Raw genomic sequence first — 23,744 nt, forward strand, 5'->3', positions numbered from 1 at the left:
GGACAGATGCTTCGTTCACCCATCCAGCATAAAAAACTTTGAAATCATCAAAGAACCAAAGAAAGGGCTTAGACGCAAGGCATCAGGTCGTGGTCAAGATCCAGCCTCCAGCCACCTTGAAGTTGGAGGTTGGGAGCGACGCTTCTGTTTACCCCAGGCCGTTGTCACGGGCAACATCATTATATAATCCAATCCACGTGACCAACTGCCAAGCCCTGCGCTAAGCCCTAAAACGGGGCATGGAAAAAGCAATGTTTTTGACTATTAATATCTTGCAGTCCGGCCTGTTGATCCAAAAAGGACGAAATTCAAAACTCGAGCGGTGTGCTGTTGGCCCAAATTACTACGAAAAATCAAACAGATGCGTAGAATCTTATAGTGAACACGGAAATATTGGGTATTTGCGCCTCAAAACTTTCATATTCATGGAAAACGTATTGGGGGGAAAGGGGCAGGGGAGAACGTAAACTAAAGCCATCGGCAACGCATATCACGCATCAATAGATAATTCGATAGATCCAAGAAATAAAATCGCAAAGTGTGTAGAACAATAATCCAAAGGTATCGCACAGGTCGTATCACATTGACATAAAACTGAGGGGCAAGGGACGGGTGTATGGAAAACTCGGAAGAAAAATGTAAGTACACAAAAGCAAAATCCAGGTTCAAATGCAAAATGCAAAACATCAACATTATAAATCCATCGCATCATGAACAATCGTACAGATCATAGCATTCCACATCAAAATCCAAAACCGAAGGCACAGGGTCAAGGTGCTAGAAAGGGGGGGGGTCAATGCAAGTCGAAAATGCAAGAGGAAACAAGCCGATGAAACCAAAATGAGATGTGATACGGAGTACATGCAGGTAAAATCGAGGGGACATTGCTCGCAAACCAAACGAAACGAAAATGCAATGATAGATATCAAAAGAGTTCAACTTTTGTGGTCAGACCAAGAACGGCCTGTGAAACACGCAGCCTCCCATACGCTTTTTTCGCTTTTTTTGTATAGAACCATTTCCCGGGTATATTTTGCGTGGAAAGGTTCACCCTAAAGACGCTTTGACTTTTTAGGTTCCAACCAAGCTGGGTATTTTCCAAGGCTGCAAAGCCGAATGCCTCTAATGTATCTAAGCCCAAAAGAAGAATGAAAGAAAAACGAAGATAAAAAAAAAACCGGGCGGAGAATAGGTTGAAAAATGAGGCTCCGAAACATGTAGGCCGCGTTGCGTTGAGAATTAGGCTAGTGACGCTCACTCCAGGAGACCACGGCCGCTATAACCCGAGCGACTTGAAGTATGCCGACTCTCGCGCTCGGACCGCATATCATCTCGAATCCGCCGGACGTCCTCGATCTCTCGTCTGCTACCAGCCAGACTAGTAGTATCGGATCGTGACATGAGGTACCGCCGTGGGCCCCTTCTCCCTTCAATGTTCACTTCCAGGGCCCCTTCGTCACCAGATCGAAAATTGATCCGCTTGTCCATAGTGTCACCAGAAAGGTCAATTTTGACCCCACGGAAAATCATGGTGATGCTATCGTCATCTGCTCGAGAACCAACGCCACTACCCACGCCGCTGCCGACGCCGCTGCCAACTCCACTTCCGTTTTTGGTGTGGATATCGCTCTCGTGGCTGCTTTCAGAAGACGTCTCCTCGCTATCGCTGTCAATCTCGACTTTTTGGGTCCTCACTTTCCGAAGAGCTTCTGCGGTCAAGGGGGCTGTTCGTTGAGGACGTGGCTGATACTCTTCGGGTTCCACAGGGGGCGCTCGCTGATGGCGTGGCTGATACTCTTCAGTATTCACAGGAGGCGCTCGGTGATGGCGTGGCTGATACTCTTCGGTATTCACAGGAGGCGCTCGCTGATGGCGCGGTTGATAATCCTCAGGGTTCATAGGAGGCGCTCGCTGAGCACGTGGCTGATACTCTTCCTGGCTCATCGGGGGAGCTCGCTGAGGACGCGGCTGGTACTCTTCAGGTGCCATAGGAACGGTTCGCTGGGCACGAGATTGGTACTCTTCAGCCTCCCGTTGTTTCTGTTCCATTTCGCGAGGCTGCTCCATTGCATAGATAGAAGAGCGACGGCGACGTGAATTTTCAACCACGATTCTTCGAGGGCCGGAATCGTAATAAGTTGTTGGCCGACGCCTCTCCCTTTGAGGAGCAGGCATGCTTGGTCGACGTTCAGGTTCATGCTCAGGCTCCATCATCGGGTCACGGGATTGTTTCCGTCCCATTCTACTCGGAAGGGCAGCACGCATGTCTGACATATCATATGCTTCGGGACGGTGGATAGTTGGTGCCGAGGAGGTAGTGCTTGACTTCCGGGCTGTAGGACGCTTAGCGATTGGGATGACCTGACTTGGCTGTTTATATTTCGGGGTGGGATTTTGTGGCGGAGGCATGCGATAGTAATCCTCGTCTGGATCGTAGGAGCGAGATTGCCTCCGGGTTCGACGTTCCGGAGGCGGCATTGGCTCGTACTCCTCAGGTTCATATGGAGTCGAAGGAGCAGTATTGTATTCCACGACAGGTCGTTTGTAAACCGACGGTCGCCTGGGCTTCTCGGTGGTAGGCTTCGAAATCGACATCGTGCGTGGACGTTCCCGAGGACGCTCGTGGGATGACCGTGGCGTAGGCTCGTAAGACTGGCTGGGAGACTGGTGGACAGTAACTTCGCCCATGTAAGGAGACGAAGAATAGAAATTATTGGCATATGCAGATGCCGAAAGCGGGGGACCATGCCCGTAGGCAGACGGAGGGCCCATGGGCATATACATCATATTCATATCCGGCATCGTTCCAGCGTGGAAGCTCACAGGTCTGCCTTGGGAGTGATAGGAGTTGGATCGATGAGGACGCGGCGGCGGCACGATAGGAGAAGCCGCATGCATCTCCTGCCTGCCCTGAGGATGGTATTGAGATGTCTGAGGGGAAGGAGGGATCTCATAGCCCCGAGGGGCGTGAGGCTGGAAATAACCAGCTGAATCCATCGTACGAGAGTCGACGCTGCCGGCGAGAGCTGCCTGGTGAATACCCCACTGATCACAGTCCCAACACGTACCTGGATGATGTCTTGCACCGCCAGAGTCCCTTTTGTGGGATTTTGACGAGCTCTTGTGCAGAGAGGGTGGTTTGCTTGAGCTCCGGGGTGAAGCGACAGGCATGGTCTTGATGGGTGCCAGGGGCGGTGGAGGCGGTTGAGTATTTTCCTTGGTCTCCTTCTTCTCTCTTCCTTTGTTGCCAGAACGATCCTTTTCCTTTCCGTCGACTCGACCCCGGGAGCGAGGAGTATCACGATTAGGAGCGGAGGCAGCCAATGGCGGAAAAGTAGGGCTCACAGTGCCACTAGCGAAAGAGTCACCACTCCCCACAGTAATGGCCGTCCGGCTCGAGTAACCAGAATCGCTCGCACCGTCTGCACTAGGGCCGGAGGGGACGAGTTCAGGGCGGGATCGTTTGGCAGATACGTTGGCAACCTTCCGGGTCTCTGGCAAAACAACGTTGGCGACCTCGTCAAACTCTTCGCAATATGTTTGGTAAGAAGGTCTAGGCGACATGACGGTGAGGCCGTACCTCTTGGTGGGGTCCAGTCAAGGCCCCTTTTTTTTTTTTACCGCTTGGTAAGTTCGGGATGATCCGCTGGGTTGAAGTGTCTTTGGGCCCAAGATGGGGCAACCGGGGCGGGGGGTGGCCGTCGAATAGCACCAGGCAAGGTGAACCAGTCACCCTACTGCAGGCGTTGACACGTCAAAGGCGGTTTTCCAATTCGACGCTTGCAAAAAGTATTTAATGAATGCAGGTTTCGGATTTTGTTGTCGATTGCCAGATTGAATAAAGAAAATAATCTTTTTTGCCGCTTTTTTCTCCTCTTTTTCCTGTCTCTCACCCCGGATTCACGGCGGATTCCGGGTTGTATTGATCCTCCTTCCACCAGCTAGTGTGTTCCTCGGCTTCGAAACTGCGACGTACAGACTGGTGGCCGTGTTGCGCTCGTTCACCTGTATACGCTGGCTCGGAATCTTAATTCTGATAAGGAATCCACTGAAGGGGTCAACTGCTCCATCGAAGTGTGAACGGGTTAATTGCGTGGAGGAGGATGGTGCCGGCACCAAAAAGAAGCAGCTACCAAGGAGGGAGACGGTGAGTTGTTTTACACAGAAAGGGGCAAGTCGGATCTATGGAGACAGTCGAAGGGAGAAATATGAGATGAGCTCGGTGGAGGGATGTCAAAATTAGTCAGTTGGCCCCGTTGAGGATCAAATGGCTTCAGACAGATTGCAAAACGTCAAGTACTTGCGCTCAGATCCCGGGAAGGGGGCAAATAAGTTACCCGCCAAAAAGGAAATTGCCGAATGCTCTCGATTGTTTACGACAGCAATTATAGAGGTGACAAACTGGGGATGTTGTTTGTCGAAAGTCGAATGGTTGCGATTCGGATATCACCACGGGACGATGGGGGAGCAGAGGATGGGTGGAAACTCGAGTCGGGACCGCGTAGACGGGACCAAAGGGCTCTGCTGCGGCTTGATTCCAGACCAACGCCCTGGGGAGATGAGGCGAGATTTGACTAACAGGAGGGAATGTTTCGAGTTGCTGGGGGTGGGAAAGGACACCGGCGCTGTCACAGGCGGTCGTTAAGCCGAAGGTTGTGCGACGAACGCGACGGCAGAGGGTGGAACGAAGGGGACAGATTTAAGTCGAGGGGTGCAAGACCGGGATCGAGCAACGTAGAGGGCCGAGAAGGTGGAAATGATAGGGATGAGGGCGATGTTGGATGAGCAGCAGCGATGAAACTGCGTCGGTTTGGATTATTGTTCGTGGATAACTACGGAGATGAAGAGGGATTTCGGGGAGAGAGATGGGAGAGTCGCTATCCTTGGTGGGGGAACAAGGCCTTTTTGTTAGACAGCGAGAACTCCAAGGACGTTGCTGGTTGAAAGAAGCGATGAGAGATATCTTTTTTATTTCCCTTTCGAAAGATGCAGAGATACGCACACATGCGGGAAGAAAGAGGAGAGAAAGGAGAAGCGAGACAGGCAGCAGTCGAGAGAGAGAAGAGACGAAGAAGATTGGAGGACAGACTCACATGATGCATTTCATAGTGGGCCAGTGATGCTTGCTGGAGGCTGCCGATTCAACTCGATGGCATCGTGCTGCTCGCTTCAGATCGAGACTCGCATCTGGGATGAGGGAAGAAGGGAGAAGACACAAGAGAAAGGGAGAGAGGGACGACACGAACAACAATCAAAGAGAAAAACTCTGATCCGAAAAATTGTGACTATCTGCGTATCAACAGAAAAGAAGCACTCTTTCCCCCAAGGGTTACAGGACATTTCATTCTTTAATTCCGGAACTATGCCTGACTATCATTATTACACCGGCCTCCATCAGGACGCAAGCAAAAGGACAAGTCGACAGAGCCCTGTGTCTCGGTATCCAGTTCCTGGTTTCAACAAAGGCAGACGATTGAAACAACAATCATCATCAAAGATATCGAGGCGCAATCCAAGGCTCCTACTCCTGGAAGCAGACAGATCAGGAACAACTCTCCCCAGAATGACTCACTCTACAAAAATACCAGCCAAAGGAATCGCGAGGAAATTGCAAGACGGGCCCTCTCTCGAATTCTCTGCCATTCCACGCCGTGTTGCCCTCCGCGCGCAGTTGCTGCAGGCAGCGGGTGGGCGGGCTGGGAAAGTTCGCTATTTTTGCTGCCCAATGGGCCTGGAAGATGAAACTTTCCTGCCCAATGACATGACGGACATGCCTAGGAGTGCAGCAGCGTGCGTCATGCCAGGGCTCCGGTCAGTGATGAGCGAAATGAGGAAAATGCCAGCGGGTAGAAAAAAAAAGAAGAGAGAGAGGGGAGTCATCCAGCGCAACGGAAGGGACTTGAAACTGCTGCTGAAGATCGCTGCTTGTCACACACGGAAATTCCTAGATCTCACCAGCAGAGCTCCAGTCGGAAATGTGTATCACCATCCCAATCCATGAAAAAATATTCAACCCCCTCCTTAACAAGCAGATCTCTTCGTATTTGGCTCTCGTCCAGCACGCTCAGATTACACAGGACTTGTGTTTCAACACGACTTTTGTCAGTTGGGGACTTTTGATCGGCCACCGGGAATCTCGAGTTCTCGACGCAACATCAAGGATGTCACAGACCATCCATCCATCGAGGGTCCAGTCGAGTCTCCATCTGGCAATTAGAAAGGAAAGAGGTGGGAAAAAAAAAAATCATCTTCTCTTTTCATTTCCTTTCAGCGTCACCCTGTTGAGGGTAACTTGGTGGAATGTTTGCCCCCATTGCGAGCCCAAGTCGTTGCTATCAGTTGCTCGACCCAGGCGAACATTCCCGTCATTCCCACTGGAGCTCCTCTATCAAAGGCTGCCGAGAGAAGCCAAAATACCAGCAATGGCGTCATCGTTATTTCATCCCGCTGTCGTTCTCCAAAAAACAGAAAAAGAAAAGCAGAGGACAATAAATCAAATAAAAAAAAAAACTAACAAAAGAGCCCCTCATCACGGCCTAACCTCCTCCCCCAGTCCACTTGGCCCCTCCATGCCACCCCGAATGCCAGCAAACTCACGAGGTGGCAATCCCCTATTCCCAACCCCTCCCCATTCCCGCTCCTGATTCGGACTCTAGTCATGCACAACCAGCCTTCTGGACTCGACCTCTTGCGCCATCTGGATATCCTCCTATTCGGCCCACCATGCGTGTCAACCTGACCTGCAGGAGATCGACCCCCCTCACTTAGGCTGTCAAGATCTCATTTCAATTACCAGGTGGCTGGTAAAAACGGGAGAAGCCAGGCCGGGAACTGAGGGGTTTGGGGACAAGAGAACGGGACATTTGCGCTCTTTGCTTTTTTAAATTGATACTGTGCGTCATTGGAGCCTAGGAACCTTGGGGGGGATTTTCTTTTTGCTTCATCTCATGGTGAAATCGAGCAGTAGGATGGGCTTGAACCCCACCAGAGGTTGCTTGATATGTAATTACAGCTGCATACTGCTCCGGTAACCGCCTAGCCAATCGGCTATTAATGCACTGGCCCTGGCGGTTGGAGTCACGGGCTGCGAGATTCAAGATTAAACTTATGGATGATGGAGATTAAGAGTCAAAAATATGACTGTATATTCTTGTTTATAACGTATTCCTTTCTTCAAAAGAGGGACGCCATCATAGTCAACCGGATAATGCACTGAATTGGTTTTACGAGAAGGGTCGATGACACCAGGTAACCGGAGCCATATATGAGTGAAGATAAGGAAAATCACATTCTAGGACGAGTCAGATATGCGTGTTCATACTTGAGAAAGGAAGCTGGAGCATTATATCATACCTTTCAACGGGGTTCAATCCCAGCAATCGCATGCCATTATTCAACACCTGTCTCGCGCAATGATACAATGCCATTCGAGCCTTCTTCAACTCTGGCTCACTACCCACGACCTTGAGCGTTTCGTATCCCGAACTCAACGTGTGTGTCATGCGGAAGAGATACGTGATAATAGTGGTCGGCTCAAGGGTCTTCATGGCGTTGAGAACAACGTCCGGCCATTGGGAAAGTAGTCTGGCAAGGTCGACGGCATGTGATTCGGTGAGCAGTGACAGGTCCGCTGAGCCCAGTACCGCCGGGTCGATTTCGGCCTTTCGAGTCACCGAGCAGAGACGGGCGTGGGCGTACTGGAGATACGGGCCTGTATCACCCTCAAAGGAGGTCATGTCCTCAAGGTTGAATTCATAGCCGTTGATACTAGGTGGCACAATTATTAGCATCTGATTTTCATCTGATTTAAGCAAAAGAAAAATGATATGCATACCGCTTTCCGCTCATATCTTGAACCATCACGGACGTAATGCCAAGGGTGTCGGCCGTCTCAACCGGGTTCTCCACCTGCTCATACTTGACGGCGTTTTTCCTCATTACTTCATGCATCTTATCGCCAACATCCTTGAGAATATCGTTCAAGAACTTGACCGTTCCTTTTCGAGTGCTCATGCCGCGAACCATGCCGAAGTTGATGTGCTGGCATTTATCAGCAAGGTCCTTTCGGCCCATCAACTCGACAGTCTTGAACAATTGCGCGAGATGCAGGTCTTGTTGGGCAGCAACGACATAGAGCATCTTGTCAAAATTGAACGCAGTTTCACGCTCGAAAATGGCGGCAATATCTCGCGTCAAGTAGAGAGGAGTTCCATCTTTTCTCACAACAATCGCCTTACCAAGCTTCTTTGCTCCATGCTTGGTGAAGTCAACAATTATAGCTCCTTCCGAGTCTTCAGATACTCCTTTTTCTTGCATAGTGTTGTAAACCGTGGAGAGGCTCTCCTGTTTCACCTGGGATTCACCCGAATAGACATCGAAATCGATATTGAGGCGAGCATAAGTCTGTCTATACTTCGTAATACTGAGATCACGGAACCGTCTCCAAAGGGCAAGGGCATCCTCGTCACCGTCCTCCATACTCCGGAAGTACTGACGTGCCTTTTCGTCCCAACTGGCAGCAACTAATGTATCGAGTTCTTTCTCCAAGGCTGCGGCATCTTCGCCTTTATCCTTGATCACCTTGATTCTTTCTTTGAGGTCCTTGATTGGGCCTTCCTGCTCCGCGACATCTTTGTTGATCTTGACATAAACCTCGAACAGATGGTTAATCGGATCTTTGAGCAGTTCCTCCTCATTTCCATACATTTTGTAACCATTGGGCCAATAGGCCATACTGCTTGCCCCAATCACCCAAGTAGTTCATCTTAATTACTTGCCATCCCATAAACTGTGTGCAAATTCGCCAGGGAAACCACCAATGATCGTACTGCGAAGATGCCCCGCATGGAATGGCTTCGCGATATTCGGGGACGAAAACTCTACGACGATACGCTTCTTTCCCTGGCTGGGGTCTCGCGGATCTCGGAGGCCGATATTTGCATTTGTTCCGTATGTAGCTTTATTTTTGAGGATAGATGGGATCACCGTCTTGATCAGAGGCTGAGCGCGGAAATGGAATTGCAGGTGTGTTCCCATTGCGACGGGTGGTTCAACGAGATCGGACTCGGGGAAATTCGCAGCAATCTCTCCGGCCAGATCGGCTGGCTTCTTCCCTTTTATCTGCAGCGCGGGGACCTATATAGCACTCAGGAACAGTTCAGCATGGCTCACAGCGACCTCTGGACGGAGCTTCATACCGCTAGGAGCAAATCTCCTTTCTCTAAAGTATTCGTCCATTGAAGTCGAGTGTAAACGAACTCCGGTTCCTTTCCCACGATTGGTCCAACCAGCTCTGCAATGTGCGCTCTGTATTTATCGACGGGATTCAAGGTGGGGTAGCAATTGGGATATTTCGAAACTTCGCTGGTGGTGTCGTGGACGGACAGTTCTGCCACTGCGGGGATAACACTGTCTGCGGCCATCGTGGAGGTCGTCTGCGATCTTCGAAACGGGAGAGATGCTGGTCCTCCAGTCGTGGAAATTGGGTGGTGACGGAGATTCGGCGAAGCGAGCGGGGTGCAGCGGAGAAATTGGGAGGGATGAAAAGCTACGCGTCTTGCGTGAGTGAGCCTTTGATGATGGAACGCCTCGCCTACAAAGTACGCGCTTTGCACAAGCCGTGGGCGCATTCAGAATCCAGAGTGCCTTTTCAATATATTTATATCCACTCCACGGCTCAAACTCTGATGCATTTTTCGAATTTTTGGTTCCAATTTCAGGGCGGTCAGCTCCGAACTGACTCACAATGGGCAGAATAAATCGAGCCACGTGATCAACACCGACCCAAAAGGGGTGATATCAAACACAGTTGGTATGGGATGTTGATATTAATGCTTTGAAAAAAGCCGAGTTGCAGAATGGGGAATAGAACCTGTTTCCGATAAAGCCCCGGCCTTGCTCCAGGTCCATTGTTGGAACATTGGATCTGTCGACTTTCACTTCCAATGTGCTGGGCTATTTTCTCCAGTGGCCAGTAGAGTGCCCCAGATGAACCATTCGGTTCTTTTACATTGCAACATATGTCATGTGTATAGGTCCGAGATCACTTTACGGATGTCATTTCTACTACACCTCTCGGTTGAGATCCGTTGATCAATTGAATAGCTAGTTTAACTGATGGTGCTTGGTAACATTCGTTCCTGGGTTGCCACCAGTAGCAAGGTTAGCTGATTCGCCCATCAAGCTTTTGCGTTATTGCTCGGGGTTCGCTCTCTATATATGCCAGAGTACGGAGGAGTAACAAAAGAGATACGATTAAAATCGCTCTATAGACAACTTCCACCAAAATAACCCCTAAAATACACAGTATGTAGTTGATACTATTATATCCAGGCATCCCGTGAATTGTCCGCCATTGACGCTTGAGGAATGGTTGAATGTCTCATTTTGTAAACCCCCTGTAAAACTCCCGAGAATCTCACATCGCTCCGTTGGAGAAAATGAATCTATGTAAATGCCGAATCTATGATTTTTGGAGCACCTTGGTCAATAGATGCGATATTTGCAATGCTTAGAAGCAGAAAACCTGATCCTCAAGCTTGCTGACAAGATTGGCCTTTTTATATCCCAAGGATTCGGTGGCTTTCTTCATGGCGCTGACCATTGGTGGAGGGCCGCAGATGAGGACTTTGATATCATTGGCTGGAGCGGGTAATTTGGACTGGACGGGAATGATTAGCATTTGCTTGTAGGTGAGCCGAGATGAAGAGAACAAACCTTGATCATGTCTGGAGTAACGAATCCAACGCCGCCATTCCACTTCTCTGGTGGGTTGTTAAGGACGTAGTAAATCCGGAAAGCATCGTCTTCCTTGGCAAGTTGATCCAATTCTTCCTTGAGAAGGATATCGTCGGGGTTCACGTTGGCAAAGATAAGATCAATCTGGGTGGTATCGTTGCCTCCGTTTCGGGGTCTACCCTTGATGATGGCCTTGATGACTTGAAGCATCGGGGTGATACCTGTTCCACCAGCGATCATGCCGATATGACGGACCATATTGGGAGTATAAACCATCGCGCCCTTGGGCCCGCGGACCTTCATCTTGTCCCCAATACGGAGCGTGGTCAAGTGCTTCGAAATATTACCCTGTGGGTAAGATTTGATGAGCAGATCAAAGTATCCAGCGTCGTCGTCAGAGGAGATTGGAGTATAGGAGCGCACAATCTCCTTCGATTGTCCGGGGATCGTGGCAGCAAGGGAGATATGCTGGCCGATGGGAAGGCCGAGAATGTCGGTCGGCCTGGGGAGGGCGAATCGGTAAATGCAGACATTGTGGGATACGATGGTCTTATCCTTGAGGACGAAATTCTGGAATTCCGTAGGAGTCAGGACCTTTCGTGGCCCTATTTTTATTTTGGGTCAGTAACGAGTCACTGACCATGCCATGGACACATGGATTTATCCGTCAAAACTCACTGTTACTGAATATTTTCCATGCGGACAAGACGAATGCCAGGGCCGTCGCATAAGCAACCCATTCCTTTTTGATGATCGTGGTGCCGAAAATCAGCAGCGCGGAGGGGATGTAGACCCCGTTCACGTTTTCCTTTGATGTCCAAGAGCTATTCGGCAGTTTAGTCGCGCCGCCGTGCCCCTGCGGCTTCTGAAGAAGTGCTCAAAACATACCTCATTTTTGACAGATTCTGAAATTGACGACTTTCCAACAAATGGGAACGGGCAAGGCCGACACTTTAGTATTGCTGGATGCGCGAGGAACAGGCCGAAGTTGAAATTTGCGAGAACCTTGAGCCTTCAAATCGGGACCAGCGCACCAATCTGGGAAATTTATTCCGCCATTTTAAAAGAGTGAGCTGATGGGCGGCTGCGAGTTCGGAACGAGCCGCGAATTATGTAATCACTCGCGCTGGCTGGACCTCTTCGGCTTCATGGGGTGCATCACAGCCAACACTGCGGACAGACTCTGGCCTCTGAACAGTTCCCGCTACTGGTCCAGCTCTACCTAGTTGATTCCAAAGGCCCTTTGGCTTTGGAAAACGAGAATGTCCACAGCTCCGGCTATCTCGGTGGCCTTACCATCTCCTTTCCCCCTGACGGACCTCGATCGTGAGATCCTATCGCAAACCGACGAAGAGTACGTTTATCATGATTGGGAGGATCTGAAAGATCTAATAGGTTGAACACTTGTGAATTTTCTCTCAAACAACCATGCATAACCACACTCACCGTGAAAAAACAACCCCCGGTGTTCCACGGCCAAGAACTGGAGTAGGCTATTCGCTAACCAACGTCTTATCTGCTCGGGATAGCGAACAACTCCCTCGATCGCCTCAAGCGAAAGCCCTCTGATCTTGCCAACTACAGATCCTGGTCAATAGCCATAAAATCTCTATATGGTACCATCACGAATTACATATGCCGTGAACGTCTTCGATGGCCGCTCGACCTAGACCCTGCCACTCAATGCGTCAATCAGACGCCGTTTGCCGATCCGCACGATTATAAGATCCTCCGGAATGACTGGCCGTATGGCGTCACGCCTGATATCAACCATATCGTGGTCTGGGTAAAAAACCCAATACCCGTGGATGAGCAGGCTGGTGGGGATTTGACGCCGGAATCGCGGGCGTTGATCGAAGGATTTGTCCAGAGAACGTTCGTAAAACGGTTAGAGAAGGAATTTCCCGACGCGAAAGAAAGGGTGTTATGGTTTAAGAATTGGACTGCACTGCAAAGTGTGAGGACCCTAGAACATATCCATGTCCTACTACGCAATGTTCCGGATGATATTGTAGTTGAATGGACTGGAGAGTCAGCCCGAAAATTGAGTGATCCTACAGTTGGATTGGTGACGACCGCAGAATCAACAACGGATTGCTAGCATCGTATCCTGGGCTAAATCGGTTTTTCAAAGACGTATAGACAAAGAATAGACTCTTCATTTAGATATCAGATATTATTACATAGCTCGCAGATTCAATCGAAGGAAACCGTTTCGTAACTGGGCATAACCGTTGAAATGCCACCATCGAAACGCCGATCCATCCCAACTCCAGGCAGGGCATAAGGAAGAGCACGATTGAGCCATAGGTACAGATCTCAAGTCTTTTGCTCCTCCACAAATTTCAACGCCTCCTCTCTCGACACTACATCGATAGTACTGGCTTTACTCCGGAAACTAACACCGTAGCATTTCTCCGCAACGTGAAGCATCTCCGGCCTAAAAGTAGTACAGATAAATTGGCCGTTTGTTTCCTCTGAAATAGATTTGAGCATTTGTGCGACCGCCGTGCGGTATTGTGCGTCGAGATTGGCGTCGATTTCGTCGAAGAGATAGAAAGGAGCCGGATCACATGCTTGAATCGCGAAGACAAGTGCTAGGGCACAAAGACCTAAGATACTACGTTAGTTCCAGACTTGAGACATACATATGAAGACAATACATACTCTTCTGTCCTCCGCTAAGTTGTTGAATTCGTTGTTGGTCATCATGCTTGCTATTGAAGCTGACGCTAATACCAACACCGACGTAATTCTCGACACTACGGCGCGTTTCTTCCTCATCAGAGTCAATATCGTCATCTTGCCGATTCGTAGGATCTGTTTTCCTTTGGATGATAAGCCGACCACGTCCAGCTGGAACCAGTTTCTCAAATATCTTGGCAAATTCACGAGATACTTGTTTGAATGTCCGCTCGATTGCTTCGTCTTTTCGTTGATCCAAAATTGTAATCAGCTCATCGATTGATTTGTGCGAAGCATCGAGTTCTTCTCGTCTCCCCATCAATGTCTCTCTCTGCTTTGTAAAATTGTTGTACTGCTCGAAGGCCTTCTTGTTAACATGGGAGTATTTCTTTAGTGCTTCATTAACTTTATGCAATCGCTTAACGACTGCATTAGAATCCGTATTCTTAAACTTGGTGAATGCCTCGTCTGGCAGCACCCCCAAGTCACGAATATTGGCACTGCATTCAGCAGCTTGCTTCGTCAATGCAGCCTTCTTCTGCATGCTCTTTTCCATTCGCCGCTGGTGTCTTTCAATTGACTTGGCAAGCTCATCAAGTTCCCGTCTGATATCAGCCTTGCGTTGTTCAAGTTGGATCATTTCGGCATTCCTTTCTTCGATGGAATCCTCCAATTTCTGTAGTCGTTGATTGAGCTTTTCCAGTTCTTTGGTCTGCTTCTTAATCTGACGTTGGCTTTCTTTCAGATTTCCTTGAATGGTATCCTCGCCAGCTTCAATATCATGGCCTAATAACTGATCAAGCCTGGGATGAAGGTTTTCTCGCAATTCCACCTCTAGGATCGACTTTCTAGTTTCTAATTCGCTCCGCTTGCTAGACACATCTGAATGTTGACGCCGAAGGTCTTGAACCACAGAGCTCAAGCTCTCAAGGCGGGCTTCTTCCTCATTTGACAAAGCTTTTTCGAACGGCGTGGACAATTCTTCCTCATGTGCATTGATTTGATCAGTTAATGCAGTGATGTTGGCTTCAATATTCTTCAACGCACGACGTTTTGCTTCCAGCGTATCTGTTTTGTTGTGAAGAAGGTCTCGTTTACTTTTGATTTCCTGGCGTAAAGGCGCGTTGCTACCTTGGAACTGTTGTTTCCGTTGCTCAAGCTTTTGCAGTTCTCCAACTGCCCTCGTGATAAGCTGATCCATCTTATCCAGCTCACGACGAATCTCGACACCCCGGTTTCTTTTGGCTTCTAGCTCATCGCGCCATTTCGTCACAGTTTTCATGGCATCAAGACGTGATACGCGAGAGTCGTGGAAACCACCAGTCAAGGCGCCGCGCTTATCTGACCTATCGCCATCTGGAGTAATGGCATTAACACCATGACTGCGCGCGTATTGCGATGCGACTTGAAGATTGGGACAAATAATGGTGCGGCCGAAAACCTGTTGAAAAGCTTTCTCATACTTTGAGTCATATTGGAGCTTTTCAATCATGGGAATCGTGTCACTAGCTCTTGGGACGTTGGCAGGTCTGGGCTTGAGTCGATTCAAGGGCATAAACGTCACTCGGCCAGCTTTCTCTTTTTGCAATATTTCCAATACCTTCGTGGCGGTGTCATCAGTGTCCACAACATAATGAAAAAGGCTGTGTCCGGCAGTAACTTCGACTGCCGTACGATATCTATCGCTGACATCAAATAATTCCGCTAATGTTCCGAATACACCATCAAGATCATACTGGCGCTTTATCCGACGTACTGCAGCAATTCCACGGCTCGTATTGTGGTCCATCATATGCGAGAGGCTCCGCTCCGCGCGATCCACTTCTTGGGAAGCATTCGACAGAATCGAATCAAGTTTAGCTTCCTCTCTCCAAAGTTCCCTGCGAAAATCAGAGGGTTAGTTGCCCTTCTCACATTTGAAGGTTTTGGCCCACATACTTTCTCTGGTCCATCAGGCTATCTCGCTCATCTTTTGCTCGTTGAACTTCTTGATCCATTGACTGCATTGCATCACCCCTTCCATCCAGCTGCTTTCGAAGTTTCTCTGTCTCAGGTTCTATTAATGCGATTTCATTCTCTAGCTGTGTTATTTCTTCGGCGGTTTGCATGCGGACGGCTTTCACTGTTGAAAGTGACGTATAAGTATCTTGAATTTCTTTCTGGAGCCATTTATCTCGCTCTGACTTGTTTCGAAATCTCGAAATTCGACCTTGTTTGGCATAGAGTCTCTGGCGAGTTGTTTCGGCTTCGGTCAAGTTCGACTTAGAAGTTTCCTCTTCCTCTTTGAGTGCTATGAATTCGGGGGTCAGCTTGTTTAATTCCGCTTCACGCTCCGCTATCGCAGTCTGTACAGAATTCAGCTCCGATTCGCGCCTGCTCTTAGCTTGCTGGGCAGCAGATTGTCCATCCGCAAGAGATTTCCCTTGCAGCTCGGCCTGAGCGAGCGCTCGAGAAGCATCCCGCCTATCATCTTCCAACTGTGACTTCTCTACCTTGAGAAGTTCAATTTGTTGTCTGTGCTCTGCTATTTCAGTGTCAACTTGCGCAATATCGTTTTCACCCTGTATAAATCTGTTGCGATTCGCATCCGTGTCGTCAACCCCTGTTTGCCTTTGATTCTCAATATTCTCGAGCGCACCGGCGATTTCGGCTTGTTCTCGTGCATAGATTGTATACTCGAGGCATCTTCTTTCCCTATCCTTTTCTTGGAAATTCTTAAGTTCGTCTTTCTCCTCCTCTAATTCTGCAAGACGTTCGTTGATGTAATCCAGCAACTCGTCAATCTTGGCAATTTTATTATTGGTTTCGTTCATGATTTTCAATGACTCCGCGCGGCGAGCTTCATACACTTGTGTACCTGCGACTTCTTTAAGAAGAACCAAACGTTCCGAGTCTTTCATATTCGTCAAAGTTGTAACACGGCCCTGGGGTACGATGTAATATGGATTCGAGCGCGAAAACCCTGCCGACTCCAACAAATTCATTACATCTGCTTTGGTAGCATTTTTTCGATCCAGAGAGTATTCATCCTTTTTCAGTCCAATAGTACGACGGAGAATCAGCTCGTCTTTTCCGGTGGGAAAACGTTCATCGGAATTATCAAAGATGATCTCGACGTAGGCGGACATCACGGCTGACCCGGACCCCTCCTGCTGATTGTCAGCACTGCACAATAGCAAGTCTCTCAAAAGACACATACGTGCAGTAGCGCCTGGCGCTCCTCTCTCCCCATGTGAGTGTAGGCATCGCTGAGGACAAACCGAATCGCTGCAAAGAAGTTACTCTTCCCAGATCCATTGCGCCCGACGATGACATTGTGCTTCGGCGAAAAGGGTTCAATAACCGTTTGATCCTTGTAGCTATCATGGACCGTCAGGAATATCGAGACAAAAGCAGGTGTATAGGAGCATCACTCACCTTTTAAAGCCCTGGATGATGATCTGCTTCACAAACATTTTGGAGATCCCGGTCAGCCCTGTACCATCTCAATACCATAAGACACGCGTCACTAGGGCGCAATGGGCCGCAACCGTCGATGGGCGAGCTTGCAGGAGTATCTGACACTGCCTTGATGTTAACCAACGCGTTCGCTGGAATGATCCAAGGCCGACGCGTTCCAGTTTAGGAAATTAGGGCTAGTCGGAGTTCGGCGAAACAGTTGAACCGGCCAGATTTCCAGCTAGCAAGTATTTTGCTGAGGGGTAAGGCGAACGAGACGGTCGCAATCTATTCTTTGCAGATATAGGGGAAGGGTTGAGCATTTCTCCTTCGCTACATTTGTATCTTCTACTATGGCTTCTGAGCATGCGACAGTGCGGCGAGACGCCGCCCCTCCTAGCCATGATACTGTCGCTGCGCAATCTGATACCCCGCCAAACGAAATCCCGCCTGGAGATGAAAAGCATATGGAAGAACTCGAAGAAGAAGAGGACGACGAATACTACGATGATATCTTTGCAGATGAGCTCGCCGATGAAGATTTCCTTTCCTCGAATCCCGCAGACTACACAAAATCATACAATCGTCAACGTCGACTGAACGAGGTAGTTGCAGATCCCAATGCCCCGAAATCGTCCTATCCGAAGATCAACCCGCAAAAGCCCACCGTAAACACGCATGCGAAAATTGACGACCAGATAGCTACATTGTCCAGTCATGCTGCGAAGCTACGGCTGGACGATTTGCAGTCCGGCCTTGGAGGCCGCACATCCAAGGGCGCAGAGAAGAGCGACAGGGCAACTTCAGAACAAGTGCTGGATCCGCGAACAAGGATGTTGCTGTTACAGATGATCAACAGAAATATCATATCAGAAGTCAACGGGTGTCTGTCGACAGGTAAAGAGGCTAATGTTTACCACGCCGTTTCGTATCCTGATGGCGAAGACGAGCCTGTACAGCGTGCCATCAAAGTCTACAAGACAAGCATTCTTGTATTCAAAGATCGGGATAAGTATGTTACAGGTGAATTCAGATTTCGGCAAGGATACAACAAGTCTAATAACCGAGCAATGGTTAAAGTCTGGGCGGAGAAGGAAATGAGGAACCTCAAGCGTATATACGCGGCTGGAATTCCTTGTCCTGAACCGCTGTATCTACGGTTGCATGTGCTGGCAATGGGATTCCTTGGAAATTCAAAAGGCTTACCTGCCCCTCGACTAAAAGACGTTGAAATCGAAGAAGATCCCGAAGCCCGATGGCGAGCCCTTTACATGGAACTAATCGGATACATGAGGACTATGTATCAAGACTGCCGGTTGGTCCATGCAGATCTGAGCGAATATAACATTCTCTACCACAAACACAAGTTATACATCATCGATGTCAGCCAAAGTGTCGAGCATGACCACCCTCGGAGTCTGGAATTCCTCCGCATGGACATCAAGAATGTCAGCGATTTCTTCAGCCGGAAAGGCGTCGATACCCTATCTGAGCGGACGGTCTTTGGCTTTATCACTTCATCAGACGGGCCCCGTATGGTGGACGGATCCAACGAACAGATGATCGCGGCGCTGGAGAAACTCTTCGCCACCAGAGCAGATTCTCAAGACACGGAAGATGCCGAACTTGATACAGCGGTGTTTCGACAGCAGTACATCCCTCAAACACTTGAACAAGTGTACGACATTGAACGTGACGTTGAAAGACTCCAAGCCGGCGAAGGTGAGGATCTGGTATACCGCGACTTGCTGGCCAATCGTGGCAAAGCGCGTGCTGCAGACGATGTTGCGCCGGCAACGGTTGAAGACGGCTCGGATGAGTCTGGAGGCGTCTCTGTCTCAGACGGGGAATCAGAGGAAGACGACGCCGAGTTGGATCCGTTCGCCAAAAAGGCTCCGCGTGGGAAGCGGTTTGAGGACAAGGAAGCGAAGCGGGACCATAAGCGTCAGGTCAAGGAAGAAAAGCGGGAGCAGCGCGCGAAGAAGATGCCGAAACATATCAAGAAAAAACTTATAAATGCTTCAAAAAGGAAGTAATATGGTACAGCGTGGATTTTCTCCAGAGCTAAATACACTAGATGGTAAAACTTTCGTTTACACCGTTATGCACGAGGATGAGCGGATCGAATCATGGATACATTTAGAAATTGGTCAAAGCATATGATTGACAGGTCCTAGATCACAGGCGTTTTTGGCCTTCAAAAAAGTTCGTATCAAATATTCATCAAATCAAGGGGTTGCGGATTGCATCTAAGTATCTCCGAGACTTGGACAAGAACTGTCCTTTTCCGTGCCAAACTCCTTTATAAAAAATCACTCGAGCGGCATTGCCAATGAATCACAATGGTATAATAACGGGTCTCCCAGGCGACGTAATATTTGTGTATTTCAGCATTCACTTGATAACGCTCCCAAACCCAAGCCGCCAATATCATCAAGCCGAAATGATGCCCTTTTTCGTTCCATCACAGGTACTCTGTATTCGGAATGAATCTCAGCCTGGGGTCAAATTTGCCAGGTTCTCGCTCTTCAGGGAGCTTCTCCTTTTGATTATGATCCTGTTGTGGCCGCCTACCTCGTCTCCGCATACTCAGCATATATTCCCAAAACTGTGCTGAGGAGAGGCAGATCGTTGCAAGATAATGCGGCTTACCTCCTGCTGCAGAAAGATGAATACACGGCTTGTTTGACCCAGCCGAAGATCCGCTGTCTCTTGGACCCGTGTCGGTGTTTTGACACAAATGGTTGCCTGCGTTCGGGCGATCCATTGTGTATAAGCAATGCTTCGCGGGATGTCTCCATGCTCTCCTGTTTTGGAAATAAGATCCTCACAGGCAGATGGACATGTAGACAGGCTCCATATCTAACAACTTGGGAGGTTAGAGATCGATTCGGAGCCGTTCTTCAAAGCCGGTAAACAACAAAGTTTGGAAAGGTTTATGACTTCATCAGTATTGAATTGACATTTCTCTCGTGACTGAAGGTTTAACCTTTCAAGATAAAGAAGAGAACCCTAAAGTCTATAAATAATGGACTTGCTGGTTTAGAAGTTATTGTGGTTAGCTTGCAGTAGGCGAAATGATTGACAGAGAAAGCCGCAGGTTTTACCAAAGGTCACCGCTGGTCTGGTGAATAGTAACCATATTGGCAGACACTAATTGAATAGTAAAGGTCAAAATGTAATGTCAGGCAGTGTGACATTTCACGACTCCAAGTGAAGATGTTGATGTGTAGTCAAGTACTGCCGGTCATGTTGAAAATGAAGTAGCGTTTCTTGAGGGATTTGCTTCGAACCTATTGAGAGTGCTACAAGGCTTGGTCGCGGACCTTATCTTGAAATATGATCATCCTTTCCCGTCGTACCCATTTGAATCAATAAAACGACGAGCGACTTGATTGACTGAGTAGCTATTCCGAGGAATAAAGGGTTCTGTAATGGATTTTGATAGAACTAGGCTTGAAAGGCTGCTTTTGCATCTATGTGGGAGAGTATGATGATCAGCGAGTCGAGAGACGCCCAGATAAAAGGGAGTTGAATCAGCGGGAAAAGCAGAGGGAAAAGGGAAAGTAACCGTCTAAACACCTAGATCGATCGCCTATGGAATCATGGAGGGTATGGATGTGGCTTTTGCAAAGCCCGACATGTCCAGTGGTTGTACGGCTGGATTCGAAATGGGATAGTGGAATATCCAAGGGAAATGAAAGCAATAGCCCGTCACGGTAGGTATCGTCAAACCACATCTGTGATGGGGTGCCGTCAGTCATACCAGAGACAAGCTGATGACCCATTCATGAATAAGCATGATCTTCAAGGAGCTGCACGCTTCCAAGTCTGGGAACGGAGGAGTCGAAGGGGAGGCACCTGCTCACCACAACCGATGCTTCCATTGAGCAAAGGGCATGGCATGGATGTCGGACATTGAGAGGCAGAGAACGCCGAGATCAGGGCAGTGCGCACGGGTTCCGTGGTTGGACGATCGAAAGCACCTGAAGGATGTCCCCTGCCGGGAGATTCACATCCGATACGCCAGAGGGCGCCATGAAGGATCGTCAGGTCGCAGCGCAGACACGGACGCACGAGAAGTGTCCAGAGCAGCGCCAAAAGCCCGATGGAGAATTCGCCCACCGCCCAGCGAACGGTTGAAAAGAAAAAAGAGGAAGTTTGGGAATCACAGGATTATCTGCAACCGGAGAATATTCGGCGTTCCAGGACATCAAGCCAAAACACTGGAGCAGCCTGAAAACACGGATCCATCAACATGCAACCGGCGCAATCTCGGTGTTCCAGGTGTGAGCAGCATAAACCATTAGTTAATGAAAGAACCTGCATTCAAACCTGCTGAGCCGCGGAAGGAAATTGGCCTTAGTCATGAGGCGGGTAGATGCAGGGAGACAAGCGCCTTGTGCAGGCAGCATTCCCTCTCTGTGCAAGATGCATGTTGGGAGCGAGCAGCACAGTGGCGGATGTGACGGGGTGAGAGTTACATTGGGCCATTCTCAACTGGCCTGTCAGTCCGCAGCCGCCATGGGAGTCTCGCCGGGGGGGCTTAAAATAGACGTTTGGTCGGAGCTGTCACGGAGGTTTCGAGCAGGCGATGAAATGTTTGGCTTTGTGAATCCAGTGCTGTCTCTCTTTGCCCTCATTCCTCCTCATCCTCGAGCTTCTTCACCTTCACCTTCATCTTTAGTGTGTTCGGCTTCCCCTGCTTATGTCAGGATCCCGGCAGTTTCAGCAGCGGTGAACAGACGGCACTAGGCCCAGAGAAGACTAGTGCTGCGGACTGGGCTGAGACCAGCCAGCCAATCAGAGGGCCAGCCTGGCCTGCTGCGACTCTTCACGCTGACTCAGCAGCCCCTAGCCTCTCGCCTGCCAGCCACTTGCATCCCCTGCATCGCCAATGAGAATCACCAGCGGCATGCTGGCCATCCATGGGGCCTACATTAATATGTTGTCTGCAGAACCACCGGGCCAACCGCAGTCTCCAGCGCTGTGACGTCGGCTAAAATATCCGTGGCCCATGTGGAGTCCCCATGCGCTGACCTGCCCGCCGTCTCTTATATAATGGCCCTGGCTGGCGGCGCCCGCGCGCGACCTGGACGGTCTGAGATGGCGATGGTGAGGCACCCCATGTCTTACCAGTGACTTAGAGCTTCAACCTCCGACTCCCCCATTGCTGCTGAGATCATTCGATCTCTGATTTGTAATAGCTGCTTGAGACCTTCTCAGACGGCCTGTTTTCGGGGACCGCCCCCTTTTTGCTCTCGTTTTCAATGACCTTTGTGGCGTCCCGTGTACTTTTATCTTGGTGTTTACACTCCATCCCGCTGGACGAACTGCTCTGCGTCGACGACGTGCTCCGGACCCTAAAGCTCTGCCCTGAACCGGACGGATAATGCGATTCGGCTGCCTGCCGGATTCGAGGACAGGACGCAGCACAGATACCCCACGTCTCCTCGCCGCTGGACGGTTAATAGCATGAAGGAGGATCAATCGCGAGTTCGGATAAGAGCGACGACGTTTTCCACTCACTATCCCTGGGCAATAGCCCTCCGCCCAGTGGATGTCCACGATGCGGGCCATCGCGATATTCATATCCGTTATTCAGCTTGTCGGATTCATCCTGCCTGTGCTTTCCACGCACATTCCAGGCCACAGCCTGTCACACTCCGCCCCATCGCTTCACGACAGCCTGCGCCGCGATGCATTGGACCACGCCGCTCGAGTCTCGCGCTGGGTGCGGCGGGCACCATCCCCCCAGGCCGAGCCGCCCATGTCGACCCCGAGACTGAACGAGCAGGAATTCAATCGGACGGCCACGGCAGCATGTCTAGATGCGTTGGCTCCAGTGCGGTCCGCGGTAAACCCCTCTGGGATGGCCGCATGCTACAACATTCCCTTCTTCAACCTAACGACGGGGACTTTTGCTGCCGATGTGAGGCTCTATCAACTCTCTGACCCCAGGCTGGGTTTCGCCAGAGTGCCATCGTCTCAATACACAGTGGAGATGAACATTCCAGCGGCCACAGTCGCTTCCCCTGACCGATTAGCATCGAACGAGTCGACGGGCCCGAACAGTCCTATACTACTGCAGGATTTCAGGCATATAGGACAATTAAATCGCATGCTTCAATTTGACAAACTGAGCACGTACGTTTTTCCATCCAGACTTCCTCAAACCCAAACTCTGCATCCATGGCTCTAACAGCTCCCACAGTGAAGATCTCCGCATCCTCTTAATTCCCAACATAACCATCACCGCACGCTCTACCTCCAACGATTCCATCAGCACAGCCCTCTCGTCCGACACCCTCTCGTACGTTTCTGGCTTCCTAATGAACCAAGACCGCTCCCCCAATAACATCACGTTCCCCGACGCCGCTGCCAAATTACCCGATATCATCGCTGCCGCAACGATATTCGTCATCCCCGGGACCGCCATAGAGATTTTTCCCGTAGGGCTAATAGTGACCGGGATATGGACAGGGCTCTTCTTTCTGGTAGTGGGCCTGGGGACCCTGGGGCGAATGCAGTTCCGGGAGCATTTCCGTGGTAGGATCCAGGCGGACGCGGCAAGGAAACGCGGTGGTTTCCTTTCGAGGTTTTAGGAGGAAAAAACTTGGGGACAAGAAAGGGGCGCTGTTCCTTGGGAATACTGGACACTTGTTGACGAGAAATTGTATTCTATGAATCGATGCTGGTTTGGATGATGGCTTTACGGACTTTTTTTTTTTCCCTCCCTTTTCTACACATTTGTTTTTGTATCACCCCCACCCTTTATTGTTTATAGTCTTTTTACTTCTATGCTACATGCGACTTGTATATTTTACCACATCCGATCCCTCAAACTCGCCCAGTCAGTCAAATGTGCCTCGTATTGCCCTCAT

At 49.7% G+C, this 23,744-nt stretch overlaps 7 protein-coding genes across 7 annotated transcripts; 3 read left to right on the top strand and 4 right to left on the bottom strand.

The window, feature by feature from the left end:
- Window positions 1-1,254: 1,254 nt before the first annotated feature.
- Window positions 1,255-3,564, bottom strand: UREG_06351 (uncharacterized protein; the record flags this gene model as incomplete). The annotated part of the gene is made up of 1 exon (XM_002583338.1): window positions 1,255-3,564. One exon carries the CDS (start codon window positions 3,562-3,564, stop codon window positions 1,255-1,257), a length of 2,310 nt encoding a protein of 769 aa, XP_002583384.1.
- Window positions 3,565-7,105: 3,541 nt separating this feature from the next.
- UREG_06352 (arginyl-tRNA synthetase) lies at window positions 7,106-9,422 on the bottom strand (the record flags this gene model as incomplete). The annotated part of the gene is given in 6 exon segments (XM_002583339.1): window positions 7,106-7,291; window positions 7,322-7,334; window positions 7,354-7,767; window positions 7,835-8,734; window positions 8,774-9,135; window positions 9,198-9,422. 6 exon segments carry the CDS (start codon window positions 9,420-9,422, stop codon window positions 7,106-7,108), a joined length of 2,100 nt encoding a protein of 699 aa, XP_002583385.1.
- A 1,088-nt stretch (window positions 9,423-10,510) lies between these two features.
- UREG_06353 (uncharacterized protein) lies at window positions 10,511-11,630 on the bottom strand (the record flags this gene model as incomplete). Its single annotated transcript, XM_002583340.1, has 4 exons — window positions 10,511-10,660; window positions 10,717-11,342; window positions 11,416-11,561; window positions 11,626-11,630. The coding sequence occupies 4 exons, from the start codon at window positions 11,628-11,630 to the stop codon at window positions 10,511-10,513; spliced, it is 927 nt and encodes a 308-aa protein (XP_002583386.1).
- Window positions 11,631-11,999: 369 nt separating this feature from the next.
- Window positions 12,000-12,838, top strand: UREG_06354 (uncharacterized protein; the record flags this gene model as incomplete). Its single annotated transcript, XM_002583341.1, has 2 exons — window positions 12,000-12,091; window positions 12,322-12,838. The coding sequence occupies 2 exons, from the start codon at window positions 12,000-12,002 to the stop codon at window positions 12,836-12,838; spliced, it is 609 nt and encodes a 202-aa protein (XP_002583387.1).
- A 218-nt stretch (window positions 12,839-13,056) lies between these two features.
- UREG_06355 (chromosome segregation protein sudA) lies at window positions 13,057-16,737 on the bottom strand (the record flags this gene model as incomplete). The annotated part of the gene is made up of 4 exons (XM_002583342.1): window positions 13,057-13,349; window positions 13,405-15,302; window positions 15,361-16,587; window positions 16,622-16,737. 4 exons carry the CDS (start codon window positions 16,735-16,737, stop codon window positions 13,057-13,059), a joined length of 3,534 nt encoding a protein of 1,177 aa, XP_002583388.1.
- Window positions 16,738-17,213: 476 nt separating this feature from the next.
- Window positions 17,214-18,896, top strand: UREG_06356 (serine/threonine-protein kinase RIO1; the record flags this gene model as incomplete). The annotated part of the gene is made up of 2 exons (XM_002583343.1): window positions 17,214-17,872; window positions 17,894-18,896. The coding sequence occupies 2 exons, from the start codon at window positions 17,214-17,216 to the stop codon at window positions 18,894-18,896; spliced, it is 1,662 nt and encodes a 553-aa protein (XP_002583389.1).
- A 3,533-nt stretch (window positions 18,897-22,429) lies between these two features.
- Window positions 22,430-23,465, top strand: UREG_06357 (uncharacterized protein; the record flags this gene model as incomplete). Its single annotated transcript, XM_002583344.1, has 2 exons — window positions 22,430-23,007; window positions 23,075-23,465. The coding sequence occupies 2 exons, from the start codon at window positions 22,430-22,432 to the stop codon at window positions 23,463-23,465; spliced, it is 969 nt and encodes a 322-aa protein (XP_002583390.1).
- Window positions 23,466-23,744: the final 279 nt, after the last annotated feature.

This window comes from Uncinocarpus reesii, genomic scaffold (genome assembly GCF_000003515.1).
Source record: "Uncinocarpus reesii 1704 scaffold_4 genomic scaffold, whole genome shotgun sequence".
Taxonomy (NCBI): Eukaryota; Fungi; Ascomycota; class Eurotiomycetes; order Onygenales; family Onygenaceae; genus Uncinocarpus; species Uncinocarpus reesii.